Source organism: Eurytemora carolleeae, unplaced genomic scaffold (assembly GCF_000591075.1).
Source record: "Eurytemora carolleeae unplaced genomic scaffold, Eaff_2.0 scaffold106, whole genome shotgun sequence".
Lineage (NCBI taxonomy): Eukaryota > Metazoa > Arthropoda > Copepoda > Calanoida > Temoridae > Eurytemora > Eurytemora carolleeae.
The window spans coordinates 234,785-255,163 of record NW_019396089.1 but is presented as its reverse complement, the minus strand read 5'-3'; the positions used below and the strand labels follow the sequence as shown (position 1 = coordinate 255,163).

Sequence of the window (20,379 nt, the reverse complement as noted above, 5' to 3'; positions counted from 1 at the left end):
ACAGTCCCTTTAAATGTTGTTAATTGTCTTGACATTTTTTTAAATGTATTTAAACGATATTTTAATATTGGAGTTAACCTTGTTTTTCGTGATGCTGTGTTGCGGCAGGTCTACTGCGCTTTTGCTCACGTGAACACATGCCGTGTTTTATTTGATGAATATCTGGAGTTCACCCGTCACCAGGAGTATTTACGACCTTAAATACATAATTTACTGTTTAAATCAATTAAACATTATTTTTTACATTATGAACGCTTTTTTGTTACTGACAGTATGATGATCTTGAAGCAGATTGGGGTGTAGGTGCAAACAATGATTGAGTACTCTTCTAAAAATGGGACACCCCCCCCCCCTAAGAGAAGAGTGTTAAAAAATCGAGTTTTTCGACAATTACAGACCACAAACCCAAGAAAATCCAGACAAATTCACAGAGATCAAGATTTTAGACAAAAAAAATTAAAATTACGAATAAGATTTAAGACCGGGTCGGCTTTCATGCATCCCAGCTCACTTCGCATTTGCACGCTTTATTTTTACCAACTTCATTGATACTTTTTTGTTGCGAAATCAATAGGAGTAAGTAAGCAAGTAATTATTTTTTCATAAAATAGACCAAAAGCATACAAAATTAAGTGTTTTAGGAGAGAATATTTTAAACCTCTAAAAATTTGAAAAAAATAAAAGGAAAAGGATTAAGTCACATTTTTATTGTTTGCATTACATTTAATATAACAATAAATATAAAATAGGCTTTATGAGTTGTGAAAAAGATATAGGTTCACAAAACGGGCATTTCTATTTGCCCAAATTCTGATTTATTTTTAAGTCAGAGCATGCATTCTGTGGTTCACAGTGACCACTACCAGTTACATCTTGTGCACAACAATGACTACAACTTACAAGTGCTACAAGTGTGGGCAAAAGTCTTCCTGTACCACATGAGGGAAAATTAGGGGGATAACGTGGGGGGNGGGTAATAGATTACGACAAGACCACATACAGCAGAGGACTGAGGACTGAAGAGGACAAATTATGGTCCAGAGGGGACTTTACTTTGTAAAATTAGACCCCCCCCTACCTCTCTTCAAGCTCCCTCCCTGCACCTCTGTTTTTTAAAAAGCAACTCCTTGAGATTTACTAATCCAGGTTAGGTTAGGTTAGGATAGATAAATAGTCACGGGAGGTTGATTTTTAGAATCAGGGGTGTTTCACGGTTTCTGCTCCCCCCCCCCTTGTTCCTTCTTCATCCATAAATACCCCCTGCATACAAGATCTGTTCGACCAGGGGGAAAATAACCCGCATTAATACAAGGAGGGCCTTGTCCCCCCCCCCCCTCCTACCCATTGGAAAGGTGATATCCCCCTCTCCCCCTCTCCTTCTCTTTTCCCCCTTCCTGTCAGACATGAGGTAGAGTAGTGTCGCCTCCAGAATAAAAAAATAAACATTCAATTAAACTTCAAAGTAAAGAAAGTCTGTCTGTTCCAAGGTATAGTGGAGTTTATACATTATACACTATGAGTATACAGCTCACAGCTAATATACATTATACACTAGAGTACAGCTAGAAAGAAAGAAAATCTGTCTGTTCCAAGGTATAGTGGAGTTTATACATTTTACACTATGAGTAAACAGCTAATAGCTAATATACATTTTACACTAGAGTACAGCTAGAAAGAAAGAAAATCTGTCTGTTCAAAGGTATAATGGAATTTATACATTATACACTATGAGTATACAGCTAATAGCTTATTTACATTATACACTAGAGTACAGGTAGAAAGAAAGAAAATCTGATATTTTTACAAGAATATTTATATATTGTTATTTTTATATTTCAAATACGTTGAAATCTATCTTTACACAAACCAATAAATGTCAAAACTACCGAACGTTCGGGCCCAATTGTTGTGTGGCAAATCCATTGAAGGTTTACAGGACACTCAAATTTGCAAAGAAGAATAGAAGCCTAAGAAGCAACGGTTAAAGTTGTTACTAGAAAACGGTCGCTAAGTGCCCTGGAAGCTTAGTTTTATAAAAAAAATTACAATGGAAATCGACCGACATAGGTATGAAAAGGTTACCTGTAAGGCATGAGAATATTATAACGACCTGAAACTATTTTTTAAGATAACTGTCTGAAGGTTAAATTTGGCGTTTAAACTTGAATATTATAGTCTACCAGGCTTTCAGAGCGCTTCACGCCCGTCTTCCGTTTCAATTGAACATTTTCTCTTTGTATACATTATAAAACAAAAACAGACAAAAAAGTTCGCATATTTTATAAAGAAAAATTCGTGGATTTTTTAAATTTGAAGAAAATCTAAGTTTGTTGGAGGCTATTTTTTGAAATCTTGATCATTTATAAACCTTCCCTGGGGTAATGTGAGGTCCCACACAAAATTTCGGCCCGATCAGTTCAGCCGTTTGGACGTTTATTGGATACAAACAAACAGACACCCAAACCGACAAGCAAAGACAAGCAAAGTATATATACTAGGCTTTTAGGGTGCTTCGCGCCCACCTTCTATTTTAATTGTAAATTGTAAACATGTTCTCTTTGTATACATTGTAAAACAAAAATTAGTTGATTTTTAAAAAAAATCGTGTATTTACAAAATTTTCAAAAATCAAATTTTGTTAGAGGCAAATTTTGAAACTTTATTTATAAACCTTCCCTGGGGTCACGCAGGGTCCCATAATAAATTTGGGCCCGATCGGTTCTGCCGTTTTGACGTTTATTGGATACAAACATACAAAACAGACACCCAGAGACAGACAGACAAGCCAAATTTATATATAGATTACACAGCTGTAGCTGTAGAGAACCGTGAATATAACTAGCTAATTTATTAAAAAGTACAGCAAGAAGTTTTCAAGATTTTATTTTTATTTATGTTGCATCAACATTTAAGCAAAACTATTTTTCTTGATAACATCCAAGACAGTTTGCGTGAAGGTTCGAATTTCTATTTTGCAAAGCTGTCTCTATTAAAAAGATGTAAAACTAACAAGATGAAACTGAAGGGTCTGTGTCAACCTTCAACAAAAATATTTAAAAACTAAATATTCCGGAAAATTGTATTTTATACTGTTGAAAAACCGTGTCTGGTTTAGAACTGTTTATTTTTAAATCCAAATGTTGTAAGGATCTTGCTAAAATCTAAATTGATCTGAAGACTGTTTCTAAAACGTTCCTAAAATATCCCGACATAAGAATTAAGATATATTTAACATGTGTTGAGTTGTACTTGGGAACATTGCAATAATAAATCTATTAACTCTGCACAATGAAGTAATATAAAGGGACTGTATACGTATTTTTAAGTGGTCCTTCAATTATAAGTTGAGAAAACACACACCTACTCTGTGCCTACTCATTATAATGTTTAAGGAAGAAAGTTGATTTTTCAAAAAATATTGCAGTTTCGACTTTGCGCTCTAATGGCTCTTCCGTTTTAGTACAATGAATTGAAAAGTCCTGACCGAATAGGAAAGAAATAATTCCACAAATGATGTGATTATTCTAACCTTTTTCTACATTTATACAGGAAACTCAAACTTCTCAGTTACAGATTGATTCCGTATTCCACCTGGCGATATAGGTTTTGAAAATTGAATCTCATGATTATAAAATTTGCATTTTTCTTATCAATTCATGTTTTAAATTCAAATTGTTCAATTTCCATCTCAAAAAGTACAAATTTTATACTTTCATGTTTTCTGCTACTTCCTCTTGTATACAGTCCATTGCCTATTGGGTTTTCTTTTCCCTTATTTTTTTGTTTCCTAAAACTTTAACCTTTTTTTTCTTTGAAAAATGTATGTATGCACTCAAGCATACTGCTTGAAACAGTGTTTAAAAAATCTCTTCATTTTTTCCCCTTACATTCTCTGGTTCCCGGCATCTTTCAGATTGTTTCTTCCTTAGCTAAATATGAGTTTAGGCAAAATATCAAACTAAACCTTCAGATCACCATAGTTTGAGGGGCTTGGACCAGGGGCTAATGGACTCGGCATACAGGAGTGAGATCGTTATATTTAGCAGTTTTGTGTCGTCATCTAACTATCATTCTTTATGGGTATCCCTGTACATAAAATCAAAGTTTTAGTTTACTGTACCGCCCGGAAATTGGGTAAATTATGCAGACACTCAATAGGACTAGCCGGTGCAACAAGGTTGACACCGTCAGACTTTATGTTTAATTTACTTTTACTAAAGGGTCAGAGGTGCGTGATGTATTTCTATTTGACAAAAGCAATGTTTTTGCCAACACCAGCTTGTACGTGGCTACTGTAGGGCACACCAAATTTTATTTTATTTCATAAAAAAATTACTTTGCTTCAAGTTTTAATTTTTTTTCTACTGAAAGAGAAAGAAGAAGCGCGACAAAATATTCACGTTATTTACTCTAGAAGTAAATTGTATGGAATTGATTAAAATCTTTTATGTCTTCAATCATTTAGCAATTTAGAAGAAATGCAAGTTTGATTGAAATCTTCCATGTCTTCAATCATTTAGCAATTTAGAAGAAATGCAAGTTTGATTGAAATCTTCTATGTCTTCAATCATTTAGCAATTTAGAAGAAATGCAAGTTTGATTAAAATCTTCTATGTCTTCAATCATTTAGCAATTTAGAAGAAATGCAAGTTTGATTGAAATCTTCTGTGTCTTCAATCATTTAGCAATTTAGAAGAAATGCAAGTTTGATTGAAATCTTCTATGTCTTCAATCATTTAGCAATTTAGAAGAAATGCAAGTTTGATTGAAATCTTCTATGTCTTCAATCATTTAGCAATTTAGAAGAAATGCAAGTTTGATTGAAATCTTCTATGTTTTCAATCATTTAGCAATTTAGAAGAAATGCAAGTTTGATTGAAATCTTCTATGTCTTCAATCATTTAGCAATTTAGTAGAAATGCAAGTTTGATTAAAATCTTCTATGTCTCAAATACTTAACTTTTTTATTTGAAGATCTATTGAAAAGAATTACATGTTTTGAATTACTAATATCAAATGAATTTGATGATGTTCGTCGCATACTTGATACGTAGAATCAAAACTAGAGAAGCTACAAGGTCACAAAGCCATACAAGTCATTTATCATACATTTTACGATCTCCTTTTGTTTAGTAGTGATATATATAAAGTAATAATGCATGAAATTAACTTTAATTTATCACCTATTTTCTTCCAATATTGAAAATTTGACTGTACTTAGTGTACATTTTATACTTTTCTCGAGATTTTTTTTAAAGAGAAAGTAGAAGCATACATCACGTACTTATTTTTATTAAGCAACTTAGTCTTATAACCCCATTATTTTTCATTTCACACACATTCCATACATATAACATCTATATTTTAATCTTAAAAAAAAAACTTGTACAGCGCGCAGGCCAACCCCAAATTGAGCCAGTTCAGAATACTTTTGAAATAAAAAAGTATCTCTTTATTTTTATATTTTACATTTTTATAAAAATTACGCGAAATTCTTTATTTTTATTTGGAAGGATTTTGAACTGATTTTGTGACTATACGCACTGTATATCTGTCTGTATATCTTTTTATCCCAATTATCAATTTAATTACTTTTTTTTTCTTCATTTCATTAAACCTACACGATTTGAAAAGTATAATCACTTTTTAGGTCATATTATGTATTCATCACTATACTGATATGGATATACACTGAGCTAAAATGTCAAAATGCAATTAGATCTTGTTTACATTAAACTAAAATCTTAATTTTAAATTTGAAATATTAATTTGACACATAAAGATTGATAACTCTGTAATTAGTTATTTAATAAATTTCAAATTTGGAGACATCTAAAAATATTTGAAAATAAAACAAATTTAGAAAAAATGTATACTACAAAATGCACTAGATTTCACGATAAGCAAGATTATCTAATTAAACTAAAACTGAAAATTCAACCTGCCGCCGAAATCGGAGAATAGTTCTGATTGGCCGCTTCATGAATTACCCCGCCATGTTAGACCAATAGAAACTCAAATTGCTCAAGCATTACTTTGTGTAAAGTGGAAAGGTTTATGAACGCTTATTTTTATGCGTAACGTAAACAAAAAGAAAAGTTTACAAACAAATTATAAATCACATTTAATAAAATAAAACTTTTAAATGAAATATGTCACTTTTACAATTATTTATTTTGTGTGTATACAGTTTTAGAAAATGTAATTATCTGTTCGATCTGTGATAATGAATATTTTGCACTATTAGGATCGGGCTGACTTCGAAATGTCGCTAATAATTCGACATTGGTTTGACTTACTCTTGTCCCCCCCCCCCACCCGAATATGAGGGGTTTAACGCTTGATGTTTTTAGTTAATTTAGAACCATCATCATTCTCAATCTAAATCTGTTTTGCAGAAAAACCATTATATAAGAATTTATGGTTTGAAATATGGAAGGTCTACGAAAATGGGTTTCAAAGATATATATATGGATTATAAAATCAGAATGTGTAGGAAAGACTCAATCACTTTGCTTATTAACATAAAATGATAATAAAAACATAATTTGACTACAGGTTATGGTTGGAATTAAAATTGCCATGTTTTGCCACTTTTGGATTAGATTATGGTTATTACTACAGGATGTGATTTTAAACCACATTTAAGGCGGTTTTTAAAACTTTTATTTGACCAGAGCTGAAAACTTTAGAATGGGATATCCTTAATCCTGATTGGTTAATTAATCTGGAGATTAATAATAAGAGGAGAACAAGCACTATTTAATCTGGATATTAAGAAAAAGAGGAGATCAAGCATTAATCCCGATATCCATCATTCTAAAGTTTTCAGCTCAGTTAGGAAATTCTTTATTTTAAATTGGCAACAAGATTTTAGAATATTTGATTCAATATTCTGCTATATTAGAGCTAATGACGACAAAAAAGAACTGAAATGACCCCTTGTAGCATTAAAAACTTTAAGCCTTTTTAAATTATTTAGTGGCTCAAAATCTCACCTTCATCTTTTCAACCTATTGAGAAATTAAGAGATCATAGTTTATATCGAAGGTATACTTCATCAGGTTTAACAAGTTTAAGGATTTGGAAATTAGAGTGTGAGACAAGTGGTCAATTGCTTTGGTCGATATTTTGACAGATACGCCATGAATTAAAACTAAAGTTATAAACAGGTTTGTAAGATAGTCACGAATATTGCTGAAAAGTAAAAACAGATATTTTCTTTTTAAAAAATCCACAATTTATCGTGTTTAATAAGACTTACATTAGTTTTATTGACAAATATACATCTATAAAAAAAACAATAATTATTTAATAATTATCGAGGTCAATTGAACCAAAAAGATTATCACATAAATGCGGATTATTTCAATAGTTTTACATCAAGAAAGTAAATACGGCCTTATATTTGTGAAACATGGAACAAGAGAAAATATCAGAGCTTTAAACACCAAAATTAATATTTTCGCCATGTTTACATTTTGCCGGGTTTTTTTTTTTCATTTCTAGTTCTAGTTATATCTCTGAGCAGGGGTATTAATTTTCTAAAATGGCGAAAGAACATCGAGAACCAAGATGGAGAACCAAGATTGAGAACCAAAATGGAGAACCAAAATGGGGAATCAAGATGAAGAACCAAGATGGAGAACCAAGATGGAGAACAAAAGATGGAGAACCAAGATGGAGAACCAAGATGGAGAACCAAGATGGAGAACCAAGATGGAGAACCAAGATGGAGAACCAAGATGGAGAACCAAGATAGAGAACCAAAATTGAGAACCAAGATGGAGAACCCAGATGGAGGACCAAAATAGAGAACCAAGATTGAGAACCAAGATGGAGAACCAAGATGGAGAACCAAAATTGAGAACCAAGATGGAGAACCAAGATGGAGTACCAAAATGGAGAACCAAGATTGAGAACAAAGATGGAGAACCAAGATGGAGAACCAAAATTGAGAACCAAGATGGAGAACCAAGATGGAGGACCAAAATGGAGAACCAAGATTGAGAACCAAGATGGAGTACCAAAATGGAGAACCAAGATTGAGAACAAAGATGGAGAACCAAGATGGAGAACCAAAATTGAGAACCAAGATGGAGAACCAAGATGGAGGACCAAAATGGAGAACCAAGATTGAGAACCAAGATGGAGAACCAAATATGGCGCCAAACACAATATTTTTTATCACTCTGTTACTTTGGTTAAACACATAAAGAATACATCTAACATTTAGGAAAAACACTAAATAGGACACGTTAAAAACTGTAGACTGGTTTCAGAGTAACCCCCCCCCCCCACAATTTTGAACGTTCGGTACGTGTGCGTTTCAGATTATTAAACTTGCTCTTGCATATTCTTTTAAAATTAATTCAAGTAATTGTCTCTGAAAAGAAAGACTAGAATATTTCTAATAATGATTTTTCATTTAAGAACTAATAAGATAGGGCTAAGGCTGCTTCTTTTCAAGGGATGGACTTGTCTGCATAACGAGGGAGGGATGGCTAGAACTATTGTTTAAACGAGGGCGGGATGGCTAGAATCATCTGTTGAACAAGGGAGTGATGGCTAAAACTGTTTCTGATGGAAGGGATGAAATGGATCCTCTGAGTAAGTTGGTCCCTTGTATTCAGATAGTTTAGGAACTAGGAACTCCTGAGGTTTAAACTCTGATGGACTTAGATTCCGGTTCATGTACTCAGTAACCTTACTCTCACTGTACTCAGGCTTAGAGTCAAGTTTATACCCTGCAAATAAAAATCATAAATTCAGGCTGAAGGAATTGAGTAATTGTCACAAATTCTGATTTTCTAATCTCAATATCTTTGCAACCCAATGTGACCATAGATATTCTAAACTGTGGATTTTTTTAATCAACCACCAGGTTGCTAAGAAATAGGGATTACAAATTTGAGTTTGTGACAAAAACTCCATTTCTTTTTTTAATTCTGAATGACTAGTTTTACTTTAAATGATTTAGCGGCATTTTTATAGTTGATTCACATAAACTTAATGACGGTAACATGTGCATGGCAGTGCAAGCAAAATTATGCTGAAATTTCAAAAGTAATTTTCAACGTATAAAATTGTTGGCGCTACAGGAAGGATGGGCAGGAATAAAAAGAAGGAGGGGAGGAGTGTCTGGGAAGGATGCAAAGTCCGTTATTGATAAGAAAACAAGATGTACATTCAAGTGATGATGGAACATGAACAATCAATAAATCAAGAAGGGAGGATAAATAGATAGATAGATAGATAGATAGATAGATATAGATATAGACAGACAGGCAGATATATAGATAGATGGATAGAGAGAGACAGACAAATAGATAGATGGATATTTATTTATAAACAGATAAATAAAAAGATAGATAGATAATTGAATGTAAAACTAGAGAGATGGAGTAATAAAATAATGGAAAAAAATAGGAAAACAACTGTGAGATTCAAGTTCTAATCTTGGATACGTTAATCAACATAAAACTGTTAAATAGGAAAACTACTGTGAGATTGAAGTTCTAATCTTGGATACTTTAATGAACATAAAACTATTAATTAGGAAAACTACTGTGAGATTGAAGTTCTAATCTTGGATACTTTAATCAACGTGAAACTGAACATTAAACTGTTAAACTGAACATTAAACTGTTAAGTAGATAAACGACTGTGAGACTCAAGTTCTAATCTTGGATACTTTAATGAACATTAAACTGTTAAATAGGAAAACTACTGTTAGACTCAAGTTCTAATCTTGGATACTTTAATCAACATAAAACTGTTAATTAGGAAAACTACAGTTAGATTCAAGTTCTTATCTTGGATACTTTAATCAACATAAAACTGTTAAATAGGAAAACTACTGTGAGACTCAAGTTCTAATCTTGGATACTTTAATCAACATTAAACCCATCAATTTTGCAGTGTTCAGTGTTCACACTACTTTTTATCTTTTATGCACAAGTTAACTTTAAAGCTGCTAGCTAAGATTGCTTAAAGGTCATCTTCCTATTCCACAGTTTAATGATTCCCACTGTATAATGCAACAGATGTGAGAAAATTTATATACTAAGATAATTAAGCAAGTGAACAATTTTAATTGTAGACAAATAGATAACAGAGGATTGAAATTGTGAAAAAGGATGTACAAGTGTGGAAGAGAATAGAAACATAAAGTTGTGAAAAAGGATGTACAAGTGAAAGAGAATAGAAACATGAAATTATGAAAAAGGATGTACAAGTGTGAAAGAGAATAGAAACATGAAGTTATGAAAAAGGATGTAAAAGTGAAAGAGAATAGAAACATGAAATTGTGAAAAAGGATGTACAAGTGAAAGAGACTAGTCACATGAAAATACAAGTGAAATAGACTAGAAACATGAAAGTACAAGTGAAAGAGACAAACATGAAAGTACAAGGGAAAGAGACTAGAAACATGAAAGTACAAGGGAAAGAGACAAACATGAAAGTGTGAGGGGAGAAGAGGAGAGGGTATGGTGTGTGTGTGAGGGGAGACGAGGAGAGTGGATGGTGTGTGTGTGAGGGGAGAAGAGGAGAGGGTATGGTGTGTGTGAAGTACAAGTGTAAGAGACTAGAAACATGAAAGTACAAGTGAAAGAGACTAGAAACATAAAAGTACAAGTGAAAGAGACTAGAAACATGAAAGTACAAGTGAAAGAGACTAGAAACATGAAAGAACAAGTGAAAGAGACTAGTATAGAAACATGAAAGGATTGTCATATTAGAGTTTTGTCTGATAAAGTGAAAACCTAATTTGAATCCATTACTTTGAAATTTATATCTTACTATTTACAGGATAGAGAAATGGAAAAAATAGACAGAGAGAATATATAGATAGATGGATGGATAGATAGATGAATAGATGGATAGATTACCAGATAAGAATATGGATGATGTAAGGATTAACATGTGTGATGCTTGGTCATACTTAGGCTGGGAACCTTTTAACACTTTATTGGGGTGGGCTGGGAGTGTGTGAAATATTGTTAATGATCATTAGGTGGCTTGTCGGCCCAATAACAATTTGGGGACAGTATAAAGTAATTAAAAACAATTAACAAATAACATACTAGATATGTGTAGAAGCAGACAAAATTAGTTACCCACGGTATTTCAAATCACAAAAAGCAGTTTGACTCCATGATGCACTTTTTTTCTGCATTTTATACAAAAGAACTTCAGTTCTTGACACGAATTTTCTAATTCTTATATCTTTAAACCTGACGGTGTAAACCTTACAGAATTCATGATTTTGAATATCACAGGTTTACAGCATCGAGTTGCACAGATATAGAGATGAACAATCAGAGTTTGTGGCAAAAATATTTTGGAAAATATTCAACTGCGATTAATCTAAGTTTGGAACTTTTGAATGAAATGATTGAGTTAAGCTAATTCTCTCCACTCCCCGACTTAAATGTTGACATTCTAGGATTAAACCAATGAAAACTTTATTAATCTCTCTTTTTTTCGTGAGAAGAAGAAGAGTTTAAATCATTCCTTCAATTCAAAAGTTTCCACCTTAATTAAGTTTGAAATCAAGGTTAAAACGTTGTTTACCTAATGCCACGTCAGCATCTAGTGAAGTTTGGAAGGATGAAGGAGTTGATTGATACTCAGGGCCCCAACACCAGGGAGCAGCAGGGGCTAGTTCTGTTATATCATGAGGTGCCCGCCCAACATCCATCGGCGGCAGCGGGTAGTCCACCTGGGGGTAGTTGTACCCGGTGTACCCAGCCAGTACATGGTTGTTATTTAGCATAAATGAGTGCTGTGAGCTGGTAAGAAGACTGGAGTCATAGTCCGCCATACTTACCGCCGGTACATGGGACATCGCCTCGTAGTGAGACACATGGCGGACGGGCGGGCACTCACTACCTGACACCGGCGGGTATAAACTTGAATTAAATGATTTCATCGCCTTCCTCCTGAATCCCCTGGGTCTCCGCCTGAACGACCCCTCCTCGAACATGTATTCCTGTGCAGGGTCGATTGTCCAGTAATGTCCCTTGCCTGGTCTACCCAGGGCCTTAGGTAGCTTGATGAAGCACTCGTTTAACGAGAGATTATGCCGAACTGAGTTCTTCCAACCTTGATAAGCTCCACGGAAAAAGGGAAACTTTGCCTGAAACAAAAAACATTTATTATGTGCAATAAAATAATCCCTTTTAGGGATATATTTGAAAAAAATTTCATATTAAAATTGACATTTCATGGAGTAAGACACACTTTGCCTGACAAAACAGATTTTATTATTACTATGTTAGCACAAAATAATCATCTTTAGAACTCTTTAGGAATATATTTGAAAAATTTAAAGGAACCCATAAACTTAAAAGCTTTGTTTGATCAATTAATGATTAGATATCCATGTTTTGTTTCTTTAAACTGTTTATTTTCATTTGCAGGTTTTCTTGCTTATAAGAATCAATGGAGAAATTATCAGAATGAAACACTTTCGTATCAGTAAGACAACGATATCTTTCACACTTTAAATCAGATTAAGGTTTAAAGGGTATAAATCGGACATTGCCATCTTTCCATGGATGGTCTCTTGAAATTACGCTTACAGCCCCTTTTAGAAATTTTCAAAAACTTTATGTTGGTTTCAATGTAAAATATATATGTTACAATTACAATTTCGATTATAGCAAAAAACATACCGACACTCGTCGTAAAAATGGAGACAGCTTACTTTTATTCAACCTTTAATTTAATTTTTTTTTTTTACGAAGTAGATATGTTAATAAATATTTTCATTATTTTGTTACAAAAGTAAGATTTGTTTATAATATATCACTATAGAGTATAGATAGCTAGGCCGTATTCATTCATTCATCAAATTGAAAATATTAAAAAGAAAATTAAAGCACAATGAAAACGTTTTAAGTCTCCCTAAACGTCTCTCTACTAATCACTTTGCTCTAACTGTTAGTATTCTTAATTCTTAAAGGGACAGACCGGCTATGTAAGGTAAGTCAACTGAGTATGCAGTGTTGTTGACAAATTCTTTAGGATTCATTTGAGACATATAAAACTTCTGAGATCTGTAAATCCTTAGTTTGAGTGCAAAGTCGGCTTTCAAAATCGTACTTTTGGGTGGATACCTTTTCAGAATTGTTTTTTTTTCGAATAACGACAACAAAAATGTAAACAAAAATCTACAGTAACCTAATTATTTGTTTATGAACAGGTTGAGAAAACAAAAATTAACTCTTATCATCGAAAATAAGTAATCTTACTCAATTATTAGTTTTTTATTATCTCTCTTTAATCACAAAGATTTTTTGCAGATTTTATGGAATTTTTATTAAAAAGACGACATTTGAAGAATTTGAAGAAATATGCTCCTAAACATCCATTCATGATTTTCAACGTCGACTTTGCGCTCAAACTCAGTAGTTATACATCGTGGAAAAGTTTTATATGTCTTAAATGAATCCTAAAGAGTTTGTCCGCACACTACATACTCAGTTTAACTACCTTACATAGCCCTGAGTCTAAAACTAAAGAACGAAAAGTTTTGACTTAAATTTTAAGTTCATGGTTAAATGCCACTTCTGACTTAATTTAAACCTGAACTTTAACCGTGAGGTTAAATATTTAACCCTGTGCTTAAATATTTAACTCGCCGAAATCGACGAGTTAAAATTTAAACACAGGGTTAAAATCTTGAAATCCTGCATTTTCCCTATTTTTCTATTATTCAATCATCATTCAGCTGAGAAAGTGGCATTCAACTTTACGATATATTTAAAAGTGAAAACCTTGTTAGAGAAATTTCACGTTTTAGATTAATTAATTTTTGCATGTAACCCAAAAAACGGTTGTAACTGGAAATATGTTTTGTTTTCGGTTACGTAATCAGCTGATTAGCGATGGTTATGTAATATTCTCCGTAAATCCTTTTCTCTGATTGGTTCAGATTTTTCCCGGGAAATTCAAATTTAAAATTGAGAAAGTTTAATATTTAAGTAGCTATTCATTATTTTACAGAACTTTTAACCTCGAACTTAAAATTCGCGCATTCTTCAGTTTTAGACTCTGGTCTGTCCCTTTAAAGGCATCCAGAAAACCCGAAAGTGTTTTAGTATTCTTAAATGTAAAACATTCAAAAATGTTAAAAGTATTCCTTAACGGTAAAAGAATTACTAAACGTTAAAAGTATTACTAAACGAAAAAAGAATTTCTTAACGTTGAAAGTATTACTAAACGTTAAAAATTCCTGAACATTAAGAATATTCTTAAACGTTAAAAGTATGCCTAAACGTTAACAGAATTTATAAACGTCAAACGAAATCACAATCGTTTGAGGTGTTCCTAAACGTTAAAAGTATTCCTAAACGTTTAAAGTATTCTCTTTGATTAAGAAGTAGCCTCAAAATTAAAAAGTATCTTTAAGTCCTGAAAGTGAAAAGAATTTCTAACATTTCCCTAAACTGCATATGCTTACTTTAACCAAACCCAGCGAAGGCAAATTAAATTGCATTGAATCTAAAAAATATGATGTATCCACTCTCTATTTTTAGTCGTAGCCTTGTCAATAGCGTCATCATTTTTTTTCTGAAGAAATGAATTGATACTGGAAGCAAGTGAAAAGGAAAAAGTAGAAAAGTACACGCTAATTGCACAAATGTCAAATAGTGGTAATTTTAAAAACTAAAATACTCATTTCAAAGGAATTAAGTCTTTTCCACGAACTCTGATTTTCTAATCACTAATTCTTTGCAACCCAATGACTTAGACTTTAGAGATTTCAAACTATAAATGATGTTGGATCAAATATTCTAAGTTTGAACTATAGTATATACAGGTTTACATAATAAGGTTTTATAGATACAAGGATTTGAAAATCAGAATTTGTGGCAAAGACTTAATTCCCTTCAGGTTGTATTGAAATATTTTCAATTTTAACTCCTTTTAATAAATTGGTTTTGAGAAGAACAAATATGTATTCAATTTATGACTGCCACTAAATATATTTGTTTTTACTTAGTAATTAGTAAAACTAAGGTTCATAGGGGCCTGGGTTTTTAGCCCCCCGCCACCCCCCTCCACCGCACAAAATTTTAAGACCTCGTCGTCTTTGAAGTCTTGTAACAGTTAGGTCATTGGTTTTAACTTTATACTATTTCACTTCACTTTGGTTTAAACTTTATACTAACTCACTTCACTTTGGTTTTAACTTTATACAAACTCACTTCACTTTTGTTTTAACTTTATACAAACTCACTTCACTTTGGTTTTAACTTTATACAAACTCACTTCACTTTGGTTTTAACTTTATATTAACTCACTTCATTTTGGTTTTAACTTTATACTAACTCACTTCATTTTGGTTTTAACTTTATACTAACTCACTTCACTTTGGTTTTAACTTTATAATAACTCACTTCACTTTGGTTTTAACTTTATACTAACTCACTTCACTATGGTTTAAACTTTATGCAAACTCACTTCACTTTGGTTTTACTTTATACTAACTCACTTCACTTTGGTTTTAACTTTCTACTAACTCACTTCACTTTGGTTTTAACTTTATACTAACTCACTTCATTTTGGTTTTAACTTTATACTAACTCACTTCATTTTGGTTTTAACTTCATACTAAATCACTTCACTTTGGTTTTAACTTTATACTAACTTACTTGATTTTTTCGTAGCACAACTTAGAACTAAATAATATTTTTTAGATTCAGTTTGAAAGTTGTAATGCATTAAACTGCAACATGCATATTGCATATACATTATGAGGCTTGCACAGTTTGAATGTGCCGCCTGGAATTAAAGTAAAAAAGATTGGCCCCCCTTGGCCCCCCTTGACCAATTAATATATACACCACTCAGCATAATACTTTGATGAAACATATTCAAATATACTTATTCCCAAGCTAAGAGAAAACACAGATGTATAATATATATAAATTTAGAGAAACAAACCCTAGTCAAATATAAGCTTTCCATACTTAATGTCAAAACTAAGCCAAAACATTGTTATTTCATTGATATTTTTTTTAATTGTTAAAAAAAGAAAAAAAAGCATTTCAAGACGTTTACAAATACAAAAGTTTTAGCATATTCAATGAAGTATTAAACATTTTTGAACGCAATCACCTCAATTATAAGTTTTTATAAGTAATAAAAAAAGTTCAGGTGAAAAGATTAAAATTTGATATGGGCATACTTCTATATTATTTCAGTCAAGTTTTTGCATCTAGTTTTTAACATTAGAGCAGATTTGTCGCAAAATCAGCCTTTTAAAGAGGTTTTCATAAAATAAAAAGGGGTAAGGTTCAACAAGAATTGAATTCAATATCGTTAGATTATAATCCTATACTCAATATACTGCACTTTAAGACTTCATTTTAGGTAACACAACACTTTAAATGATCCGAGCCGGTGCACATGTTCTATATATGCATTAACCGTACAGTCTCTGTCTGGACTACCATGTAAAGAGTCGAACCAGCCCGTCAACCCGGACTAACCAGAGTGAACACTATTCGGTTTCTTCAACTTGAAATCAAACTTGTTTTGGTCTATAATTCAACAATCTTTTAACTTACGGATTTGTTTTTCATTTAAAATGCATATGCCGACAAAAAGTATTTAATAAAAAAGGCTTTCTGTAATATTGACAGAACCGATAAATCCACGTGATGTTATAGCCTGGAAGATGACAGTGGACACTTTATTTAAAAAATGACCTGATTCACTGCAAACCCTTTAAACCTCTATCTGAGTTATAATGAGGAGCATATTCTGACAATTTTCTTTATTGTCTTCAATTTATAGCTAGATCTTTAACCATAATTCATTCGTTCTATAGTTTGCAGTCTAAGACTGAAGGGTTAAAGGGCACCGTTTCGAATGGTACTTTCCACTTTATGAAGAATGGGTCGCTTGAAACTACGGTAAACTAGAGGTCTTGGTAAAACGTCTAGTAAGTCTTAGCTTTAGAAACTATTTTTACCAATTATGTGAATATTCTTAGTAATTCTTGTTTTATACTTGTTTGTTGCGCTATTCATTTAAAATATTTAAGTATGTGACGTTATTTTAAACTGATTTTGAATGAGAGATCAAAATATAATTTAAAATGTTCCAACACAGACAGGACGCACTCCGTTGTAGTTAGTTTGACGTGACGCGTACAACTACAGTCCCTTTCAACTTTAAATAGTTTACCTGTAAAAACTGATAAATCTCGGATAATGTTAACTTTTTACTGGGAACTGATTGTATTGCCATCACGATCAAAGCAATATAACTGTACGGGGGCTTCTCTTGTCTGCGTACACCTAAATATTGTACATAGATAAGAAACTGTACGGGGGCTTCTCTTGTCTGCGTACACCTAAATATTGTACATAGATAAGAAACTGTACGGGGGCTTCTTTTGTCAGCGTAACCTAATTATTTTTTACACAGATACGCAACTGTACGGGGGCTTCTCTTGTCTGCGTACACCTAAATGTTGTACATAAATATGAAACTGTAAAAATACATATTTTAACGTACATCTAAATCTTGTACATAAATATGAAACTGTAAAAAGGCATATTTTAACGTACATCTAAGTATTGTACATAAATAAGACACTGATTCTTGTCTCTGACAAATGATTATTGTACATAAATAATGTACATATCTATAGTCTGAGGTATATCTATAAAAGAATCAGGACATTATAATGTTAGACGACGTGTGTATAAAAATAACTTTGTTAACCGCCAAAATCACCAAAATTATTCAAATCAGTCATTCAAATATCTATATGTACTTTGCTTGTCTGTCTGTTTGTCCGTTTGTATCCAAAAAAAAATCAAAACGGCTGAACCGATCAGGCCCAAATTTTGCATGGGACTTTACATGTCCCCAGGGAAGATTTATAAATGATCAAAATTTCAAAAATTTGCCTCAAACTAAATTTGACTTTTTTTAATTCGTCAACTTTTTTTAGGTTTTGTTTTACAATGTATACAGAGAGAAAATGTTCACAATTGAAATAGAAGATGGGCGCAAAGCGCCTTACAACTAACAAGCCTACAGTAAAATCCTTAACAACGAATACATCTGAAGAATTTATCAAATGTCGTCTTGACAATTTTTCAATGAGTTTTATACTACAGGGTGTCCCAAAAAACATGGGAATTCAGTGACGAATTCGAAATCGTCTTTGTTATGAATTAGCATTGTAATACCTAATTTCAAAAGCAATAATATTATTATGTCTGCTAGAGTTTATTTTATGAAAACGGCAAGAGACTGTAAAGATGTGTCTTGAACGTCTCCGCACGATGAACAGTAAAGACGGACAAGTTTACTCTGGTTGTATACTGTAATTTTCTTGTTTTACTAAGTACAACCGTATGCAGTCAAAACATAAACAAACAAATTGTAAACATAGCAGACGAAACTCTTACAGATTACAGCTTTCTCATTAGGTATCACTATACTAAATCAAAGAATTATTTAAAAAGACGATATCGAATTCGTCACTGAATTCCCATGTTTTTTGGGACACCCTGTATATTACGTAAATATCAGTATTTGCGAAAATAAATAAAGAGCCATGAATATGCGGGAACAATTTTAAAGAGTTCCATATAATCATTTAATTAAAAAACTAAATATCTGCAACATTCCATTATCAGAAAATGAAGAATACGACATTTGATGAATTCTTTCGATGTATTCGTTATTAAGGGTTTCACTGTAGTAATATAAATTTTTTATTTCTGTAAAAAAAGATACCTTTATTCTTTGTTGAAAATATTCAATTTCTTAATGTCTCATTATTTTGTGTGCTGAAAATTGATCAGGATTTTACGAAGTATTTTACCAAGTATTCATTTGCGTTCAGATTTAGAATAATCATGTCCAAAACAAGTGTGTAAAGGCCTAGGAACGTCAGTCCGGTTCGAAAAAACTAAACGAACCTGAATTAGCTCGTTTTGATTGTTTGTTTGAAGGTTGGTTTGAGAGAGGTGAAGAGGGATCTCCTTGAAATTGTTCTAATAATGACGAACTCCTCTCACCATCTTCGTCTTCTCCTGGGAAATAATCGTCTATTTCCCCCTTCAAGTTAGATTGTTCAAATAAAATTAAAATCTTTTTTAAGATCATCCATTTTCAGCACTTAATTTCGTTCTATTTTTAATAGTTTATTTGGACAACATTTTCTTTCAAGGGAATTAAACATTAGTCAGAAACTTTAATTTTCTGAAACCCATATCTTTGCAAATGGGTAAACCTTTGATAATTCAAACTTTCATTAGTTGATCTAACAGAATTCATATCTTGAAATATCAAAGGTCTATGACATTAGGTTGTAAAAGATGGAGTAAGAAAATAACAACCTTTGTCAAAATATAATTTTTTTATATCTAAAAATATTTAAAAATAAATTTTAAGTTTAAAAAGATATGAACAAAATTTAAACTTTTGGAAAATCATCATTTTGCCTATTTAACCCGAAAACTTTTAACTAACTTAAAAACTTATTTTATTCACTTTTTTTGAACATTTTCTTCCCTTGTCATCCCCTCCATCATCACATTCTGGGTCTTCAGTATACTCATCCCTCTTCACTCCTAGATACAGGAGTTCATCCCTCACATCCCTCCGAGGAGTAGAGGAGGTCAAGTACCCAACCTCTTCTCCTGACCTCTTCTCTGGCACAGGATGGAGAATGTCTCCCTGCTCCAACCACAACCTCGACCTCTCATATTCCCGTTCTGTGACCTCTGTGTGACCTCTAATGTGTAGGTCGGTAGAGTGGGTGGACCATGGTGGGGGTGTGTCCTGTGTAGCGCTAGGAATAGAACTGGGCAGGGTTGGGTCCATGCTGACAGCTATTGTTTAGTGTTTAATTAAATATTTGGGTCTCAGCGATTAAATATTTGTGTAATAATCTTAATATTCTGTAGATAACGTCAACATTGGATCCGGTTTAGCCAAGATATGTTTACATATACAACTCCGGCAGTTCTGTGACTCTTTCACGCTCCGTCCCGCTCCTTTCACCTCTACATCCCACCTATACCCGGCCAGCCAATAGGAAGCCGAGTTCTATACCTCCGACCAATCACAACCTGCTCCGGTCAGACGAGTAGAATTCTGATCAATGAGAGACGAGATACTAATGCGCTGGGCGGCATCTGCCAAATTTACAAGGTTTGAGATAATCCAGAATTCACCTTACATGCACAATCTTTAAATATCATAGATCAGAGGCCAGATAACCCAACCTATTCACACTTCATCGTAAACAGATTATTTGGAAAATATTCTAAGCGGTTTTTGTTTTAGTTTATACATTCTTCCTTCGCGAGTTTGTTATTTTTCAAAATTTGATTT

The 20,379-nt window shown here is 32.7% G+C and overlaps 2 protein-coding genes across 7 annotated transcripts in view; both read right to left on the bottom strand.

Moving 5' to 3' along the window:
- The window catches only part of LOC111718372 (activin receptor type-1), a 32,983-nt gene extending 28,561 nt beyond the window's left edge, over positions 1-4,422 (bottom strand). For all 6 annotated transcript variants that reach the window (XM_023493936.1, XM_023493939.1, XM_023493940.1 and 3 more), the window contains exons 1-2: positions 4,410-4,422; positions 1,079-1,082 (exon numbers count right to left, since the gene is read on the bottom strand). The gene's annotated coding sequence lies outside the window, so the exon portion shown is untranslated. The remainder of the gene's footprint in view (positions 1-1,078; positions 1,083-4,409) is intronic.
- Positions 4,423-7,243: 2,821 nt separating this feature from the next.
- Positions 7,244-20,081, bottom strand: LOC111718382 (forkhead box protein F1-B). Its single transcript, XM_023493956.1, has 5 exons — positions 19,555-20,081; positions 18,960-19,098; positions 17,206-17,318; positions 11,578-12,142; positions 7,244-8,747 (listed from the first exon to the last, which is right to left on the bottom strand). Exons 1-5 carry the CDS (start codon positions 19,864-19,866, stop codon positions 8,569-8,571), a joined length of 1,308 nt encoding a protein of 435 aa, XP_023349724.1. The 5' UTR covers positions 19,867-20,081; the 3' UTR covers positions 7,244-8,568.
- Positions 20,082-20,379: the final 298 nt, after the last annotated feature.

What these genes read in the sequence shown, in the direction of transcription:
- LOC111718382 (XM_023493956.1), bottom strand. Translation starts at nt 19,866, where the DNA reads ATGGACCCAACCCTGCCCAGTTCTATTCCTAGCGCTACACAGGACACA. An exon ending in ATGATGGAGGGGATGACAAG is followed by an intron (nt 19,099 to 19,554) that starts GGAAGAAAATGT and finishes TCTAACTTGAAG; the next exon opens with GGGGAAATAGACGATTATTT. An exon ending in ATCAAAACGAGCTAATTCAG is followed by an intron (nt 17,319 to 18,959) that starts GTTCGTTTAGTT and finishes TACAATATTTAG; the next exon opens with GTGTACGCAGACAAGAGAAG.